This window comes from Alligator sinensis, unplaced genomic scaffold (genome assembly GCF_000455745.1).
Source record: "Alligator sinensis unplaced genomic scaffold, ASM45574v1 scaffold337_1, whole genome shotgun sequence".
Taxonomy (NCBI): Eukaryota; Metazoa; Chordata; order Crocodylia; family Alligatoridae; genus Alligator; species Alligator sinensis.
The window spans coordinates 2032934-2050325 of NW_005841927.1; the positions used below are offsets into that span (position 1 = coordinate 2032934).

Below are 17392 nucleotides of genomic sequence, written 5' to 3' on the forward strand. Positions count from 1 at the left end.
TCAGCCTGATTCACCACTAAGTTATGCCGTGCAAGGCCAGTGGACTGTAGCTGAATGCCAATAGGACTCGGGTGCCTAATTCTCTGAAACTTCTTTGAAAATTTGCCTTTGTATCACTTCTCCATCCCAGCCTCCCTGCCCACAGTGCTGCGGCCAAATGAGTTGAGAGCTCATTGCAGCTTTTTGTCAGTTTGTATTGCAGCCGAAACGGCATGGGAGTATATCCTCTTGTGCTGAGTCTAATACAACTGGCCCAAGAGCCTCATTGTGTGCTCATTATACCACTGCCACCCAGGAGTAAATGCACGGACGTGAATGGAGCTAGTCTGGATTTCCACCTTTGTAATGAGAGCAGAATATGTCTGAACGTCTCCGGTCCCCTTCCTTTACCTGATTCCTCTCTCCATAAAACTGCTTGCGGAGCACCAGGGTGTTCTGCCATCAGAGCGGCAGGGGGCAGCAGAAAGATACTAGAAACCCACATGGATTACCCAGATTTGCCACTGGGCCTTTTCCCCGGCAGGTGAAATTGCAGGCGTGTATGTATAAGGAACCTCTGGGGCTTTGGGGTCCTAGCTTTCCAGCTTCTTCCCCTCCTCGTGGCAGGAGGATGAACCATGCCATGGCTCCTGTCACAAGCTCCCTGCTCTGGATCTAGTGACCAACCCCATTCTGGCTCTCTTTGGAAATCACATCCATTGAGGATTTCTGTAGCTTCGAGCACACTTTTCAGAGAGGGGGAGGGCAGGAGGCTATTTGGCATCTCCTCCTTTCCCCCCCTGCCTTTGATCTCTGCCTCCTTGCTTGTCTCTCCCTCTCAGTGATATCAGGAGCACATTATCTCGGGCCTGAATACTAATAACGACCATAGACGTAAAGGACAAAAGATGAGGGGGAACATTTAAGGTGGGGATGTTGCTTAACTGCTTCTTGCAGGAGCCGTCTGTCTGTCTGGGGAGGCTCCAGGAGTTCCCCATGACCCATGCTAAGCGCTGCCTGAAAGAGATGAAGTAGAGCCGTGAGGTACCTCCTCAAAGCACCTGCCTGCTCTGAGCGTTTCCTGCTTGAAGGGCTGAGTGGGCAGGGGTCCAAACCACAAGCGACACTACGGCTGGGCAGAAGCTCTCTTAAGCTTTATCCATAGATAAAGGTTACTGCAGTGGGTGCGGGGAGAAGGATCAGTTCCACAACAGAGGAGCTCTTTCTGGGGCTCCCCGCTTTATACCATGTCCCGAAACACACCTGGCCGTGTGTCCTGAACTCTTCGGCACAGCTGTTGTAGAGGAATCCCCTATGGGATAGAAAGCCAGATTGTACGTGAGTGCCTTTGTGGGGGACTTAGACCACCCAAAATGCCATTTGGGTGACCAGATCTGGATCCTTGGATGACCAGAAAAGAACAGAGTGCCCCCTGAGGTGCCCGCCACCATGCCTCTGACAGTCTCTTCTTACGTGTCCTGTAAGAGGAATGCCTGTCACGTAGGGGCAGACTGCAACCTGGTATAACCTGGAGCAACTCCTCAGGGAAGTGACTGCTCAGAGATCGGCGCTCAGCTTGAGCTGTCTTAGTAGCACTTGAAGAAATGCATGGGGAAAAGTCACTTGTGTGGTCATCGGTGCTGTGGCTTCCATGGTATTTTTATAAGGCAGGCGGAGGCTTCTGGGATGGTGTAAGTAAATAGTAAGAACTGAGGATGATTCACCATAGCGTCAGTCCTGCCTTAACACTAGTACTGCTTTTTGGGTTTTTTTTAATTTCTTCTAAGCATTACGGGAGCATTAGCTGTGACTGGGACCCCACTGACTTAGGCCCTGTACAAAGATCGAGTGAAAGACAAACCTGCCTCCATATGCATTGTCTGGCAGGGGAAATGGGTGAATGGAGAAGCGATAGGACTCACTTGTGGTCACGCAGCAGGTCCGTGACGAAGCCAGAGACAGACGCCAGTGTTCTGACTCCCCGGCTAGTGCTCTTTCCACTAGGCAACGCCACCTGTCATTGCTTTCCTAGGATGACACCAAGCATGCAACTGGAACAATGCAGTGCTGAGCGAGGATCCTCCTGTAGCCTCCCTTCCTTCCTTTATTTAAAATCAGGGTGATGCTGTTCCCTTTGCCTCAGAGCTTGTCTAACATACAACTAGACAGTCAGGCCGATAACAGATATCACCAAGAAACCCCTTGTTCCTCGCATAGCTCCAGGACCACCGTGGCTACAACATTACTTCACCACTATCTTTGCTCAGCCCATCATCATGAGGCCCATCAGGGCATTCAGACTTCTTCACTAAAAGCGGGCCTGAGCCTGCTGGTGCCTCTCGAGCAGCCAGCTGTCAGTCCGTCCGGGTTTCATTACTGCTCGCTCCAGCCACATTTGACCTGGTGATCTCATCAGGCTCCTCCATCTCCCTGCCATCACCTGGCACACCTTGTCTCCAATAGCATGGTCTTCCTCACCACTGTCTTACCCTTTCCTTTGCACCCCTCTCCCATAGAGCCTGCTGTGATGCTGCTCAGCCGTGTAGGTGGGGAGAAGCTGTCGGTGCCAGCCCCGAACCAGACGCAAAGAATCTCCCTTGATTTTCCCCCGGGCTCGGTGCGTCGCACGTGGTGTATCTCTGTCTGAATCTGATGGCATGCTCCTCAGGACAGGAAACAAATGCCTTATCCATGTCTGATACTCTCTCCAAAATACTTTCCATTGGTGACTGGCAGACAAGATAACCAGCCAAGGCCACGTGATGGTGAATTACTCTCGGGGGTCAAGAGCCTCATGTATGTCCAGCCCTAAATACCAGTCTAATGTTTGATACCAAGCTGCATGTCTCAAAGAGCCTTGTCCCTCCTGCCTGCTGAGCCTCCACAAATTGTGCAGCTTTTACTTGGCTGGCAGGAGATCAGCACCTTTAGAGAAGATGTTTAGCACCTCACAGGATTAAGCCCCAAAGCTTAATGCTCCACTGCTCGGGATCTAGGCTGGTTTGGTTTTATATTGCTCTATAAACAGAATCCCGCCCAGTTCTCTTTCTGAGAAGCCCAGGAGGGGACCTGAGTCAGGATGGGTGCGGTGGCTACAAATAATACATTCTGCCTACGTGCCAAATTAATTCAGTCAAAGTCAGAAGCATAGATGAGATTTTAGGCTTGCCGTGGCTCTGAACCTGCACAAATTGCCTGGTAGGCGCTAAGGAAATTTAATCTCCAATTTTATACTCATTTTTCCATGCAATTTGAGACTTGCATTAAAATCAGATTATTATTTTGAAACAATGAAAACATCTGCTCAATGCACAATGACAATTACAAGCAATATATTCAGAGACACGAGGAGCGGGATGGAAAAACGATACTGAAAATACAATGATGCTTTTATCTGCGTTGATGGTTCGCTGTCACCTGGAGTGTTGCGTTCGGTTCATCCCAGCTCAGGGGAGAAAAAGCTAGGGCAGAAATAGAACCTGTTCAGAAATATGCACGAAGGTCATGAGAGCCCTACAAAGAGTTGGAAAACATGGGAGGGAGAGGGGATTTAGGTTTGCTAGGAGGTGAATAAAGATTTGTCCCTGCAAAAAATGGGAAAGCGAAAGTGAACAAAGCAACATTCAGTAGGATTGAGAAACAACCAATGTAAAACTGAAAGAAGGAAAGAACTGGGTGCACAATGCACGTTGTGCGTGTGTGCAGTCGCCAGCCCAGGGCCGGTGCTCCCAGAAGCAGGAGTCAAACAAATGATTCATAGAATAAAAATATCAGACTGGGGAAACTCATTGCCAAAAGACACCACCAAGACCAAAGCATTAGATTTTACATGGGGAACAATCATCAAGGGTTTTATTGCACTGACTGCCACATGTCTAAGGGGTATAAACCCCTCACCCTGAAATTACAGACAAACCCGCTGTGTGAGTGTTCAGAGGGTGATTGTAGCTAATGCAACGTTGTCACAGCATTTTATGGTTTCTTATTAGGACGAAAGTCCCGGTCCAGGATTCTACAATGTCATTCACCGGTCTCCAGAGTTCAACAGCACCTCTCTGTCAAAGAAAGGAACCGGCTACTTTCCTTCAGGGGTAAGAGGAAGGGGTCGTATTATGTAGGTGCTGACCTGAAGCCTGATGAAATTAATTCTTGGCTTTCTCTTGACTTCAGTGGGCTGTGTAAGAACCATGTCTTGTTCTTTGCTGCCTAAGTCTGGGGCATCTAGAGACTACTGTGATGAGCACAAACACCTAAGCCAGATGGATATAGTTTGCAGCCATGGGCAGGCACTGCTATATTAGTAAGGTTGAGTTCCAGCCTCTACCTTTGCTCCTAACTTTTAAAACATGCTTCTTTGGGACTGGAATTTTTTAGGCTTAATCACTCCCAAAAGTGATTTTCACTTACATTCTGGATGGACAATTGAGGTCCGATTGGTTGAGCTGTTTTTCTGTTGCATAAGGCAAAGGAGAAAAAAAAAACATTTCACTCCTATGCATTCAGTAGAAATTCTGCACTCGGCTCCCTTGGGAATTCGTAAGATGACAGCCTCCAAGGCAGCTCTTCTGTCCACCTCAGTGAGGCTGAAGGAAGCCTTGAGCCTGCCTGGTCATTTCATGCAACACCTTTGAGCTTTCAACCCATTTCAAAGAGCACAGTTAAGGCCCTCCTGGGCTCTGATCAGGCTAGAAGAACACAACAGGTTTCTAAGCCAAGCTGACGACCATCTTCGTCTCCAAGGAAGTCAGTGGATATTAATGGTGCCTAGCCCCTCCAGCCTGGTCAGCCCCTATGACATATTTGCAGCCCCTAACACAACACAGCTGTATGTAAGGCACAGGGGGTGTTTCCCCCCTGTTAGCAATTGGGAAAGTGCAGGAGGTCAGAGCACTGCCCTAGAGTTTCTGGCAAGCCTACAGCTCCCCTGCTGTGCGTTTCTGTCCTGTGTCTCTTTCCAGGATACCCGGATCGCACGCAACCAAATCCCCAGCTACCCAGCCGCAAATGCCTACAGCATTGCATCCTGCTTCCAGTCCAAGAGAGACTTCGGTACAGGCAACTCCAGCATGTTTCAGCAACCTATCGCTAGGAAGCTAAAGAAGATGCCTACCCCAGCACCCAACCAGTACAACGTAAGAGGGGGTGGGAACAAGGAGCCATTCAAGAACTGTTGCACCCTAAAACACATGGAGTGTAGCTGCCTCTGAGCCACGCAAGGCACACACCAAACGATACACTTAAAGCAAGCACATCTCTGTGCCCGCTGTTGCACTCCAGCAGCTACGTTCCCTCTGCTCTGGGGCGGATCAGATGGTCTGTGCTTCACAGCAACACATCTCTGCATGCTCCTTTGACTACAGATGCACCATGCGTCTTGCAATTGGTATCAATGAAACAGGGTCCATGCACAATGTAAGGAGCAACCCAATAGTTGGGGTCTACTGCTCTCAGAGGGGTGGCTGCAGCTACTACAGACACCTGTGTGCCAGCCTGAAGCTACCCGGTTTGGATACAGCCGGCAGGGGAGATGCAGTGGCAAAGACCTCAGCATAGGCCATCTCTCAGGTGTCTGCCGAGCATCTCAGGCTGGTTCTGCAGCCCACACTGAGCTCCCTGGAGTTAGTGCTCCCTGCCAGTGAGCTGAAAGCAATCTCCGCTGTGTCTACACAAGCTGCAGTCACTGCAGTGGCCACAGAGCAGGTGCACCCCAAGTCACTGTGTATCTGGGTGCCCTGGGCCACTGCACATAATAGCCTGCTTCTAGGACCTGCCCCTGTGGCATCCCTTCCTCCCCACCACAAAGCAGGCTGTATAACAACAGTCCCACTAAAATCCATGGGTCAAATTCCAGCTGCACCGACTCCAGCGGAATCACTGCCACAGATGTTGGCTCAGCTGGGATAGGCCCATTTCTGCTTTTGGTTCAATAGATATCTGGTCTCGTGGTGGGACCTGTGGCCGGGTCCTCAGCTGATGGAAACCAGCACGCTGCCACGGCTTTCGCGGAGCCGCGGTGATTTCTCCCCATGAGGGAGCTTGCCCTGGGGTTCTGCTTGTGGCTCAGCCATTAACTCACCCCGGTCTTGGGTAAGTCGCCTCGGACAGGAAAGAGGCGGCACAGAAAAGTGATTTGTCATGGGCTGACAGTGCTTCGCTGCAGGTTTATGAGCCTCAGCCAGGAATGTTTACAACATGCTTGAGATTGTTGAATGGAAAAGGTTATGAGAAATGCAAAGTACCTTTAATAGTTATCGCACACATCGGAATATTCTATCTATTGCTGATGTGTTTCCTTCTTCCCTCAGGAGCACTGTGCCAACGGTGCTGTATTTGTCAGCTTTCAGATCGTTGGTATGCGCCATCCAGAACTTGCTTTCTATAAGCCACCTTTGCTTCAGTTCCCTCGATCTCTCTGGCACTCTTACATAGAAGTATATAATGGCCTCTCATCAACAGCTCTCCATATTCTGTACTGCACTTCAGGGTGATACACATCCACGGGGGCCTGGGGTCATATGTGGCGCCTGCTTTACAGCACGTAGTAACTGCAACAGTTTAGGATCGGGCGTGGAGAAGAGGACAGAAGCCAATTAAAACTGCAAAGAGTTTCAGGTGATTTCCAATCACACAAGAAGTCTGCGGCAGCGCTGGGAAGGAATCCATCTCTTCTCTCCCAGTCCAGCGCCTTATCCACAGACCATCAGGACTCATAGTGGAGATGATATCTTTTATTAGACAAGATTTTTGCAAACTAATGTCTTTAATTGCAAGCTTTTGGGCACAAACACCCTTCTTCAGGCATTGGAGAAAAGATTGTAAAAGTTCTCCTGGGTAGAAATGAAAGTTCATGTTTCATAGGATTTCACAGAGGAGTCAATAGATGGAAAACTCTGGGCAGGCGGTTCATAGCTGGTAATGAAGCCTCTTTTACAGTCTCTTCTCCAATGCCTGATGAAGGGTGTTTGTACTCAAAACCTTGCAATTAGATAATTTTTTTTGCAAAATTCTTGTTGGTCTAATAAAAGATATTATTTCTACTATGAGTCCTGATCGCCTTTTCCACTAGACCAATATGGCTACAACCTGGATACCTTATCCATAGATCATCCTTCTTCTTGGAAAGAGGTCCCCCCCCAGGGGCAACCCAGTCCCCAGGCTGGGGCACTGGCTCAGGATTCACTCCTGGGACAATACTGTCATCATCCAAAGTGCCTCTTCGCTCTCCCACCCAAGCAATGGCCCTGCTTGGTTCTCCGTAACACACACAAGATCTGGCAAAAGCCCCACAGAAGGCAACAGAGTGCCAGGTTGGAAACACACAAGTTTCTCTTTGTGCCTCACGTTTCTGAGCTGGGTCACAACGCGTGAAAGCGCCCTGCATAGCGTGCAAAGGCTTGGGGTCTTTGGTGGTGCAGATCAGATCTCTGGCTTGGAGCCCCCCTGGCAAAGCTGTCCTTCGCCGGCGAAGGGCTCTCTGCCCTTCTCTGCACCCGCACACCAGCATCGGGACCTTGCAGTCATCTTTCCAAAGCACCTGTGTTTCAGGCACTGGATTTCCTTCCAGTGACTCACACCTGGGGTGTATCTGCCCCATCATTAAGCTAGTTTCCAGGTCATGGTAACTTTATACCTCATATTCCAAGGGTTTTAAGTCACATTATTTCTCAAATGGGAAGAATTTACTTCTGGGAACAGCCCTCCTGAAGTCATTGCTGACTCGTGATTTACTGTAAGACAGTGTCCTGCCTCCAGAAAGCAAAGCAGGAAACTTTTTTTAAGAGATGGCAGCGCCCGATAATTTATGACCACAGGCAAAGAGAAATTGTGAGACGAAACAGAGGGCCTAGTTGTGCAGATGTGCACAGGTGAAACTCCCACTCGGGTCAGGAAGGAGGGTCACGCTCGGTGCAATCACAGCTACAGATGAATATGAGCTGGGGAGGAAAAGCAGGCTAGAGCAGGAATGAAGCTGAAGCGACATCCTGAACTCTGCAGTGCTTGCCTCAGCTTTGGGCCCAGCTCAGGCTTGAGCTGCTGATGTCCACAGGAGGGCTGGATTTGCTTTGCAAAAGAGCTTGCCTAGCATCCACAGATGAAGAGGGACAAGTATGGTGATCGCTGTAGCTGCGGATGCCTTTTTATTTGCATACCATGAATTAATGATGTGTATCCCATGATCAACAGCATGACCACCACTGCCAGGGGAGCGTTTTGTCTAGGTAGTTTATCATTCTCTCTCCTTTTTTAACACTTTCATCAGTTAATTAGCCTTTTACCAGCTCTTTTTATATGCTGCTCTAGACATCCAGCCTGATTACAGCAGGTGAACGACATCAGGCAAGGAGAAATAGTCTGAAGGATGTAGCGCGGAGCAGTGGTCAGGGCAGCGAGCTGGGAGTCCAAACCCCCCTGTCTACATTGGCTTGTGTGTGACCTTGGGCTAAGCCCCCCCCCCCCAATGCCCCATGCAAGACAGACAGAACTGTACCGGCTCCTAGGGAAAAAACCTTTGAAGATGGAGGGATGAAAAGCTGTTTGCATAGAAGAGCTGAATATTCATTATCTGGGAAATTCTGGGCAGCGCTTTCTCCCTGCTCTGAAGAGGGATCATCTGCCCTCATGTGCTGCCTTGCTACAGGATAAGGAAACAGAAGGGTTTGGAGGAGAGCTTGTGCTTGCTGCAGCCTGGTGAGATGCAGCTGATCTGGGCTGTGCATCACCATTTCCTGCTGGACTGAGGCATTAATCCAGCGCCCGTTCGAATCAAGAGTCTGGCCCTTGACTGGAGCAGGGTTGCAGCTGGCTCGATATGACTTTCCAGCCTGTTCCCATCAAAGTCAATGGGAATTTTTGCCATTGATTTTAGTGCCTTGAGAACTGAATCCCCAAGTGATCACCTAGGGCTTTCTGAACAGTGCTGGGGGCTGGTTTCTACATCTCTGCAGTGCTCGCCTGCCCTGCAGGGCCAAGGCAGGCCAGTTTGCATGCGCCTGTGACACCGAGACTGCAGACATGCCCCAGCTATCATGAGACTAGCTCAGTCCGGGAGTGAGATCAGAGGAGCTCCGGCAGCACGGAGCCCCACATGGGCTGCAAAACTCCCGAGAAGCTGGGTAAATGCCTAGCTCCCTGCTATACCCGCGACACGGTTGTCTGTACCCGAGCTAGCTACTCTAGCATCAGCTTGCTGCTTATCTTCATGACACTGGTACGCCTTCAGTCACAATGGAGACACCCTTTGCTTCCTCTGTTCCTACGGGAGCTGTCGATGAACTGGAAGGCCCGTTCCCAATTCCCGGCTTGTGCAATGATGTGAAACCTGTTGGGCACTCTTAGCTCAAGCCGATGTGAGCAGCAGTTCAACACTCGCAGCCAACCTGCCCTGGGCACGCCAGCTCCTCAGCAGCTCTGACACGGGACACCCGAAGCCCCCGTAGACCAGGCAGTCTGGAACGGGCCTCTGTAAAGCCAGCGACCCCACCTACAAGCTTGTTGCTTCTGGCTCATCCGTCTGGACCATGAGGTTTATTGGGATTCCTAATGATTCGAAGCTGAGATTGTGCCATGTTAATAATAACCTGTGAGTAAAGTTAATGTAAAGAAATTCATAGGGTTTTTCCCACCCCCCCAGGCCTCTACAGATTTCTGCAAGCAAAGCAACAACGTCTGCGCCTGGGCTGCATTCGTGTCCAAAACCGCGAGAGGACTAAGTTCTGTTACAGCAGAAAAATGGCCTTCTCCATGTAAGTGAGCTGGGATGAGACATCCCTGGTGGCTCTGGGGCAGGCTCCCAGGGGCCAAGCACCGTGACTGGAGCCGATGCTCATCCACGGCACTCGCTGCTGGAAACCTTTGAGAGTTGAGCCCCATGTGACACTTTGGGCAGGTCACAGGACATTAGCTGGTGCCACCTCCTTTGGGATTTACCTCCTCCAGGTTGTGCCGTGCCCGGGTTTTTCTTTGCACCCGCAGGCAGTGGCGGGAGCGCGCTGGGGCTCTGCTGTGGTGCCCGAAGATGGTGTGACGCTCCATAGTTTCATAGTTTCATACTTGTTTGGGTCAGAAGGGACCTGAGCAGATCATCAAGTCTGACCCCCTGCCATGGCAGGAAAGGATGCTGGGGTCAAATGACCCCCAGCTAGGTGAGTGTCTAGCCTCCTGTTAAAGACCCCCAGGGTAGGAGCGAGCACCACTTCCCTTGGAAGTTGGTCCCAGATCCTAGCTGCCCTGACTGTGAAGTAGCGCCTCCTGACGTCTAGTCTGAATCTGCTGTCCGCCAACTTATGGCTGTTATTCCTTGTTACTCCGGGAGGTGCTCGGGGGAACAAGGTCTCCCTCAATCCCTGCTGGTCTCCCCTGGTAAGTTTATAGACGGTCACCAGGTCCCCCCTCAGCCTTCTCTTGCGGAGGCTGAACAGGTTCAGGTCCCGTCGCCTCTCCTCGTAGGGCCTGCCCTGCTGTCCCTCATCATGCAAGTGGCCTTCTCTGGACCCTCTCCATGCTGTCCACATCCCTCCTGAAGTGCGGTGCCCAGAACTGGACGCAGTACTCCAGCTGTGGCCTGACCAGTGCCGCATAGAGGAGGAGGATCACCTCCTTGGACCTGCTTGAGATGCATCTGTGGATGCATGACAAGGCGCGGTTGGCCTTCCTGACCACGTCCCCACACTGTCGGCCCATGTTCATCTTGGAGCCTATAATGACTCCAAGATCCTTTTCTGCCTCTGCACTGACGAGAAGGGAGTTCCCCAGCCTGTAGGTCTGCTGCTGGTTCTTCCTCCCCAGGTGCAGCACCTTGCGCTTGTCAGTGTTGAATCCCATCTTATTCTTATCCGCCCACCCCTGTAACCTGTCTAGGTCCGATTGCAGCCTGTCCCTCCCTTCTAGCGTGCCCACTTCTCCCCACATCTTAGTGTCATCTGCAAATTTGAACAAGGTGCTTTTTACCCCCTCGTCCAAGACGCTGATGAAGATGTTGAACAGTGCGGGCCCGAGGACCGAGCCCTGGGGGACCCCACTGCCCACATCCCTCCAGGTCGAAAATGACCCGTCCAGCACCACACTCCGGGTGCGGCCCTCCACCCGATTGGCGACCCATGTGACTCTTTGGGCTCCATCGTAACACATCCCAGTCTGCCCTGCTTGACCCAGGAAGGAAATACTGGTATTTCCCTGGCCCCGTCGCCACACAGAGCTTGAGCTTGAGGGTGGACGGCTCTGGCTGCTCTTATCTGACGCGCTGTCTCTGCAACCGCCACTCGCATACAACATTTCACCTGGGTTTTGAATGGTGAATTCCCCCCATGGCACCTCCCAGATGCCCCTGTGCCTGGGGTTGCCACTCGTGGGCTGTGCCCCAGAAGCAGCTTTTGCCATCAGCTGAGGAAGCAATTCCGCCCCCCGTGACGCCCGCCAGGTCGCATCCTTCCCTCATCCCTCTCCCCCCAATACTGGACTTGCATGCCTAGCACTGCTCAGACACAGCTTGGTGCCCACCTCCCTTCCCCCGTCTCCTTCCCAGGTCATTACAGCATCGACGTCTCCCTCACCCAGCGGTCTCCCAATAACGTCATGTCCTGCTTCAAGTCCAAGACCCCGCGGGAAGTAAAGGTGGACTCCTGCGGCCCAGGGCCCGCTGCCTACTCTCTGAGAGACCTTCCCAAGGTAGCCAAGAAGACCTGTGGCCTGTGAGTCCGGACCAGGAGGGTGTTGGCTTTACATGCATTGGTTGCGGGAAGGTCCTGCAGCACTTGGGACGCGTTCCCCATTTCCAGGGTGCCCGTGGGAGCGGGGCCCATGCGCTGGCTGGGAGGCTGCCCCGGGGGCGTCATTGGCTGCTGCTCTCGGAGGCAGCCCCCCATCCTTGGGGCGTGTGGAGCTGGGTGTGGGGGAGGCACCGTCTCAGCTCAAGGTGCCCAGGGAAGATGGAGCCCCAGAGCTCAGTGCTGCTGCAGAGGAGCTCGCCTCCCGCCCACCCTGTGCTCTGCACAGCTCTCGCCCCAGGGCACGGCGAAGCCGGGGCCCAGGCGCTGCTGGAGGCTCCTGGGCTGGCCCTGTGAGTTATGCAGACACCACGGGCTGGGCCCAGGGGCACATCCGGCGACAGCAATACTGAGAATTTCCCATCGCCCGAGCCCATGCAAGGGGCAGGGGGTGCCCCATACCCCCGTGGCCCCTGCACCTCAGCTGCGCCTTGCACCCAGCCCCGTCAGGATGCAGCACGGCTAAGCCTTTGACCCTCGCCAAATCAGATCTGGGAGCAGGCCTCTCTGTCCCCTTCAGTTCAAGCCAGAAAGCACTTCCCCGCGCACCCAGTCTCTTCCACGGGCTCCAAGGAGGGAGGGAAAACCCCTTCTGGCCAAGCGGATAGATCTGCCTATCAGCAGGTTAGCCGAGTAGATTTATTGTGACCACCCTGTGCCGGGGACACCAGTTCGCCCCAGATAAGATTAAGATCGACAGTAAATTCTTGACCAGCGGATGGTGTGGGGCCCGGCCTGCAGCTCTCCGCGCAGGGGTGTATCTTTACAGCATCGTCAGGTTGTGCAAAAGGAGCAGAAAGCCGCAGGGGGACCAGCCGTGATAGAGCCAGGGGCCCGAGGGAAAGCTGGATGGAGCCGGAAGCGGGAAGCTCCTCTGTCCGGGCTATCAGTCAGTGCCAGTATCGCCAGTCTGGGCATCACCAGTCTCTCAACCCTCTTTTCCCCTGGCAGGTGCAAGTACGGCCTGAACTTCTCAGCTGCTGCCATCCCACCCCCGAAGGATCCCCCACTGCCAGGCCCGGGGCAGTATGATGTGGTGGACTACAAGGACCCCCCGAAGCAGTGCATTTCCAGTGCCGTGTTTGTCTCCAACGTGGGGCGCTGGGCAGGAGACCAGTCTCGGGAAGGGCTGCCTGGGCCAGGTACGAGCAGCAGCCCTGTGGGCCACAGCCTTGCACTGACACAGCTGTCTCCCACCTCCGCTGTCTGTAGGGATCGGAGCTTTGCCCTGTGCTTGCCAGGACTGGCCCTGCCTGCTGGCGGGTCGGACAGGCGGGCTCTGGGTGCTCCACGGCCTTGGGCAAACTGTCCCTCAAGTCTAGAGGTGGCCACAACAGAGAGGTTCATGCACTGGGCAGGTGGGGGCATGGCTGGAGGTGGAGAAAGAAAGCACCTGACTTCTGGCACCCCGCAGTGCAGCTGGGAAGTGCCCAGCACGGGGCAGCAGAGCCCGGGGCCCCCTGCCTCCTGCCCCTTTGCGAGCAGGAGCGAGAGGCGCTTTTCCCGGTGCATGTATGCAAAGGCCCCGTAACCGTATCCAGACAAGGCTGGTGGGGGGCAGCCAGGGCCTGCTCTCAACGATTGATGGGCTCAGCATGGCACACTCAGCACGGCACACTCTAGGTTGCCTCCCAACATAGCCATGGGGCACTGGAGGCATTGAGCTGGTGCCACCCTTACACCGGGGGCACTTCCACATCTGGGTAGGGCCTCTGAGCTCAAAGGAGTCGCTCCGAGTCAGGGTCATCGCTGTGATCACATCCAGGTTGGGCTCCCAGGGAGGGACTAAGCAAAGGGCTGGACCCAGCCTCCACCCTGTCATGCCAAACTGTCTTTCTCCCTCCTTCCTGCATGGCACAACTCAGGGAGCGCCTTGGTGAGTAAGCGTTGGCGCATCTGGCCCCAAGCGTCACTGATGGCAGCCACGGGTAACACTTTTCCTTGAGGGAGCAAGGTGGTGCGTGACAGGCCAGACGCATGCCCCCGGGTCCCTCGGCCAGATTCCCGTGTGGTTGGACGGGCAGACCGCAGCAATTTCACCGCTCTTTTAGCTGTCAGCAGACTCGTTATCCCCAGGGGGACGGGGGCCCTGGCGGAGAGGGCGCTGCGTGTTCCCAGAGTCCCAGGCCCCTCTCAGGGCACGGCCCGGACACCATCGCCCACGCGACACCTGCCACCTTCAGCAGACTGAGGGCTTGGGCACAAACACGCCGCATGCGAGGTGTTAGACCCCCGCTGGTGTTAGTCAGGGAGGCTCCGTGGCAGGCAGCAGTGATGCGCCACGTCAGGCTTTGGCCCTGACACCATAGAGTTCATTTGCCGTCCGTGCAGAAGTGCCATTCGTTTGCAGCACGGGTGAGAGACCTGCTGTGATCACAACGCCCCGGTCTCGGGGACGGAGATCCACCAGGCATTACCTCTAGTTGTGAAGACAGGCAGGAGATCTCCAGGGGGCCAAACTCAAGAGCTTTCCTGCACCTCTCTCCCGGCAGGGACGTACTGGCCCCACGTGCCGGAGAAGCAGTCCTTTCTCTGCAATGCTGACAAGAAGTGGGTGCCGGTGCTGTGAGCCTCAGAGCCCAGGTGCCATGGGAGGAAGCCTGCAGGGACCAGACTTCGTTTGGGAGCCGCAAGGATCATGAGCGAGACCCAGCCTCCCCCTGACCCGTTTCTAGCGATCCTGGTAATTCAGCAGCTGGCACTGGCATTTTGCACACGTGAATTAAAAAATAATCATGAAGCTGCTGCTGACCTCAGGCTTTCTGCCATGGTTGATGTCGAATAATTCCTACAAATGCCAGTTTGAGTGGGTTTTTCTTAAGCCTTTAAAGTTACTGGGGCTGTATCTTGGGTGCTGCTCGATGATGGTGACGGACCTGCCAGCCAGGGGCAGTGCACACATCCACATCCTCCACCCACCGGTCTCTGCGCCTCCTGGTCCCCATGTGCTCAGAGCCGTCACCGGTACCCAAAGAGGTGCCCATTACCTGCCGTTTGATCTGAGGTTTGGAGAGAAGGCACCTGCCCCTTTTATACTTTACGCGGGAGCAAATCAGAAAAGAATGTGATGAAGCAGTGAGGATTTACACCCACACGTGGTCTGGCCCCACATAGCGCAGTATTTCCCTGGGCACAGGTGCTGGTCTCATGCCTCTAGTCCAGCCACGAGGGTCTGAGGGGAGCCCGGGTCCCAGGCAATCAAGAGGCTTAAAGTGAACGACTGCGATGACACGACTGCAGACCCCGGTTGGCGGCGAGGCCACGTGGCAGGTACGTGTCACAGAACTGGTTGCTTATAAGCAAACAGCAGCGATGGTGACAGTCACGCGTCGGCCTCTGCTGAGGAGCTGCAAGCCCTGGAGCCCGAAGTGGGGGAGAGCCTGCAGCTCTGCAAAGCCCCTGATCCGGGGTCAAGGACTTCACAGCAGCTCCTGATGCAGGCGCAGCGGGAAAGGTGCAGTGGACACAGTTAGACAACAGGCTTTCCAGCCCTGGCCCCCCAGGTGCCCAGGACTGCTCTGATAGTGAAGGCAAGTCAGAACCAGTCACGTCAACCGGCTTTCGGCCCGAGCAGCCCAGCTGCCGCCGGATGTGGCAGGGCAGCGCTCCGGAGGAAGCTTTCCCACCCCTCGGCCTGACCCCTGCAGACTCGGGCAGGTTCATACTTTCACACGACCTCTCTCAGCCCGGAGGACCAGCTGCCTGTTGCCTCGGCTGCCTGACCCTAACCTTCGACGGGGGAAGATGGCCCCGGGTGCAGAGGCAGGGAAGGCCCGCATAACTCCGCGGGCCGCATCCGCAAAGCCCCTGTCCGCCTCGGAGCATCAGAGCAGGCTGCGTCTGCTCTCGGGCTGCTGGGAAGCGGCTGGCGTCTCTCCGAAGGCATCAGCCGTCTCCGTGTGAAACAACCGTGCGAGGCCAGGCTCCTGTTCTGCCAGCACCTCGCTGCCCCTGGTTCCCCACCGCCACCCGCACCTGTGCAAAGCGAGTGGAAAGGCCTGGAGGAGAACGGTGGGGGCCTCAAAGGGGATGATGAGCAGCTCCTGTTGGGCCCCTTCCCTCCCTGCAGAACTCGGGGCCAGGCTCTGAGCTGGTGTAAAGGGGGGGCGGGGAGTTCCATCAAAAGGCTGCTCAGCCGCATTTGTCCCCTAGACGTAGATCACCTGGTTCTGCACTGACTGGCGCAGATCAGGCATAGCCCCCTGCAATCGGGTGAATCGTACTGGTGCAAAGGAGAAGGGACTGATTTCTTCATCCTCTGCCCCAGCTACAAACCAGCGTGGGGCAGATCCTGCCCTTCTTGCCATGCCCCAAGAGACTGGGTCCCCACCGCCTCCCCACTGCCACCCGGGGACTGCGCGGCACACGGGCACCTGCGGCAGGGGAAGCGCGGCGTGGCCTCCCACCAGCCCTCCCAGAGGAGGAAAAACCGGCCTCTCCAGCACGGCAACTAACAGAGGGACCCACGACCACTGCCGTGTCCCACGTGGTCGTGGAAGGAAACACGGGGACGGGCCTTCTTGCAGCCTGTGCAGGTTTCCGTCACAGGCCTCAGCTCAGCCCCTCCTGCGGCCAGGCAGCTCTCAAGCCCCCCGCATCCCTGAGTCCTGGGGGTGCACGCAGCACTGACTTTGCCCACGGAAATCACAGGTGGAAGGTGGTTGCTGAATGCAGCGGCGCGGGGGGGTGTCAGTGCTCCCGGATTGCCCCAGGCCTCAGCAAACCGCCCTGGAGAAGGCTCGGTACCAGGGGCCTTCCCTGGGTGCGCCCAGCCGGCACGTGCTGTGCATCCAGCTCTCTGCCCCCTTGCTGTCCCACCGCCTGCAGGACCCGGCCCACCTTCAGCAAACCAGAGCCACCCCCTGCCCCTGCCGTGGTCCTCACATGCCCCACTGCCTCCTCCCCGACCTCGTGCCTCTAGCCCCAGCCCCTTCCCTCACTCAGGTTTCCACAAGTCCAAGTGCAAGTCCAGGCATCAGCATTTCCTGCACCATTTGGAGTGACCCCGTCTCCCAGGGGCACCCACGCCCCAGGCACTAAAGGGCACGTTTCCCCCTTCATCTGGCCGGGGCAGGGGGCTGGAGAAGCCACCTATGGACGGGCAGGTTGGGCTGTTTGGGCTCCTTGGAGCAAGGGGTCCTCCGCTGAGCATCAGCACTGGAGGCCAAGCTTCCCCTTCCCTGCCGCAAGCTTCAAGCCCACCGGCTGCCCGTCAGGAAGGCTGCCCACCACAGTCCCACTGCCCAGCCCTTCCCCATCCTACTCCTGTCTCTACCGCCTGTGACCCAGAGCCCAGCGCAGGTGGGCTGCGTCCTAGAAGGGCTCTGAGCTAGCCTCTGCAGGGCCCAGGTGCTGGGGGCACAGCTGCTGAAGGCCACACAGCTGGGGACAGGTGGCTCATGTGGGCTGATTAGAGATGCTGAGCTGCCCCGGATGGGAGATTCCCACGTGGGGAGGGTCAGGGGAGGGTCCCCACCCTGCGCTGGTGGGTGGGCAATGGCAGGGATCCCCTCTCTTTGAATGGGGCAGACATGCAGGCAACTTTCAGAGCAAGCCAGGCTGGGTGGGGACCGGGCCAGGAGGCGCGGGGAAGCTGCAGGCCAGGCAAGGGTGTGGAGGGCCGCGGCAGGGCCCTGGCAGTTTCGCTATTC

The 17392-nt window shown here is 55.2% G+C and overlaps 1 protein-coding gene across 2 annotated transcripts in view; it reads left to right on the forward strand.

Annotated features, from left to right (window-relative positions):
- Positions 1-14483, forward strand: part of STPG1 (sperm tail PG-rich repeat containing 1) — a 17725-nt gene extending 3242 nt beyond the window's left edge. Inside the window, exons 4-9 of one of the 2 annotated variants that reach the window (XM_006019279.3) lie at positions 3969-4070; positions 4938-5111; positions 9611-9722; positions 11501-11666; positions 12693-12883; positions 14234-14482. In XM_006019279.3, the coding sequence (XP_006019341.1) occupies positions 3969-4070; positions 4938-5111; positions 9611-9722; positions 11501-11666; positions 12693-12883; positions 14234-14310 (822 nt within the window). In that variant the 3' untranslated portion in view covers positions 14311-14482. Of the gene's footprint in view, positions 1-3968; positions 4071-4937; positions 5112-9610; positions 9723-11500; positions 11667-12692; positions 12884-14233 lie in introns of both variants that reach the window. The other variant, XM_006019280.3, reaches the window with a different exon arrangement.
- Positions 14484-17392: the final 2909 nt, after the last annotated feature.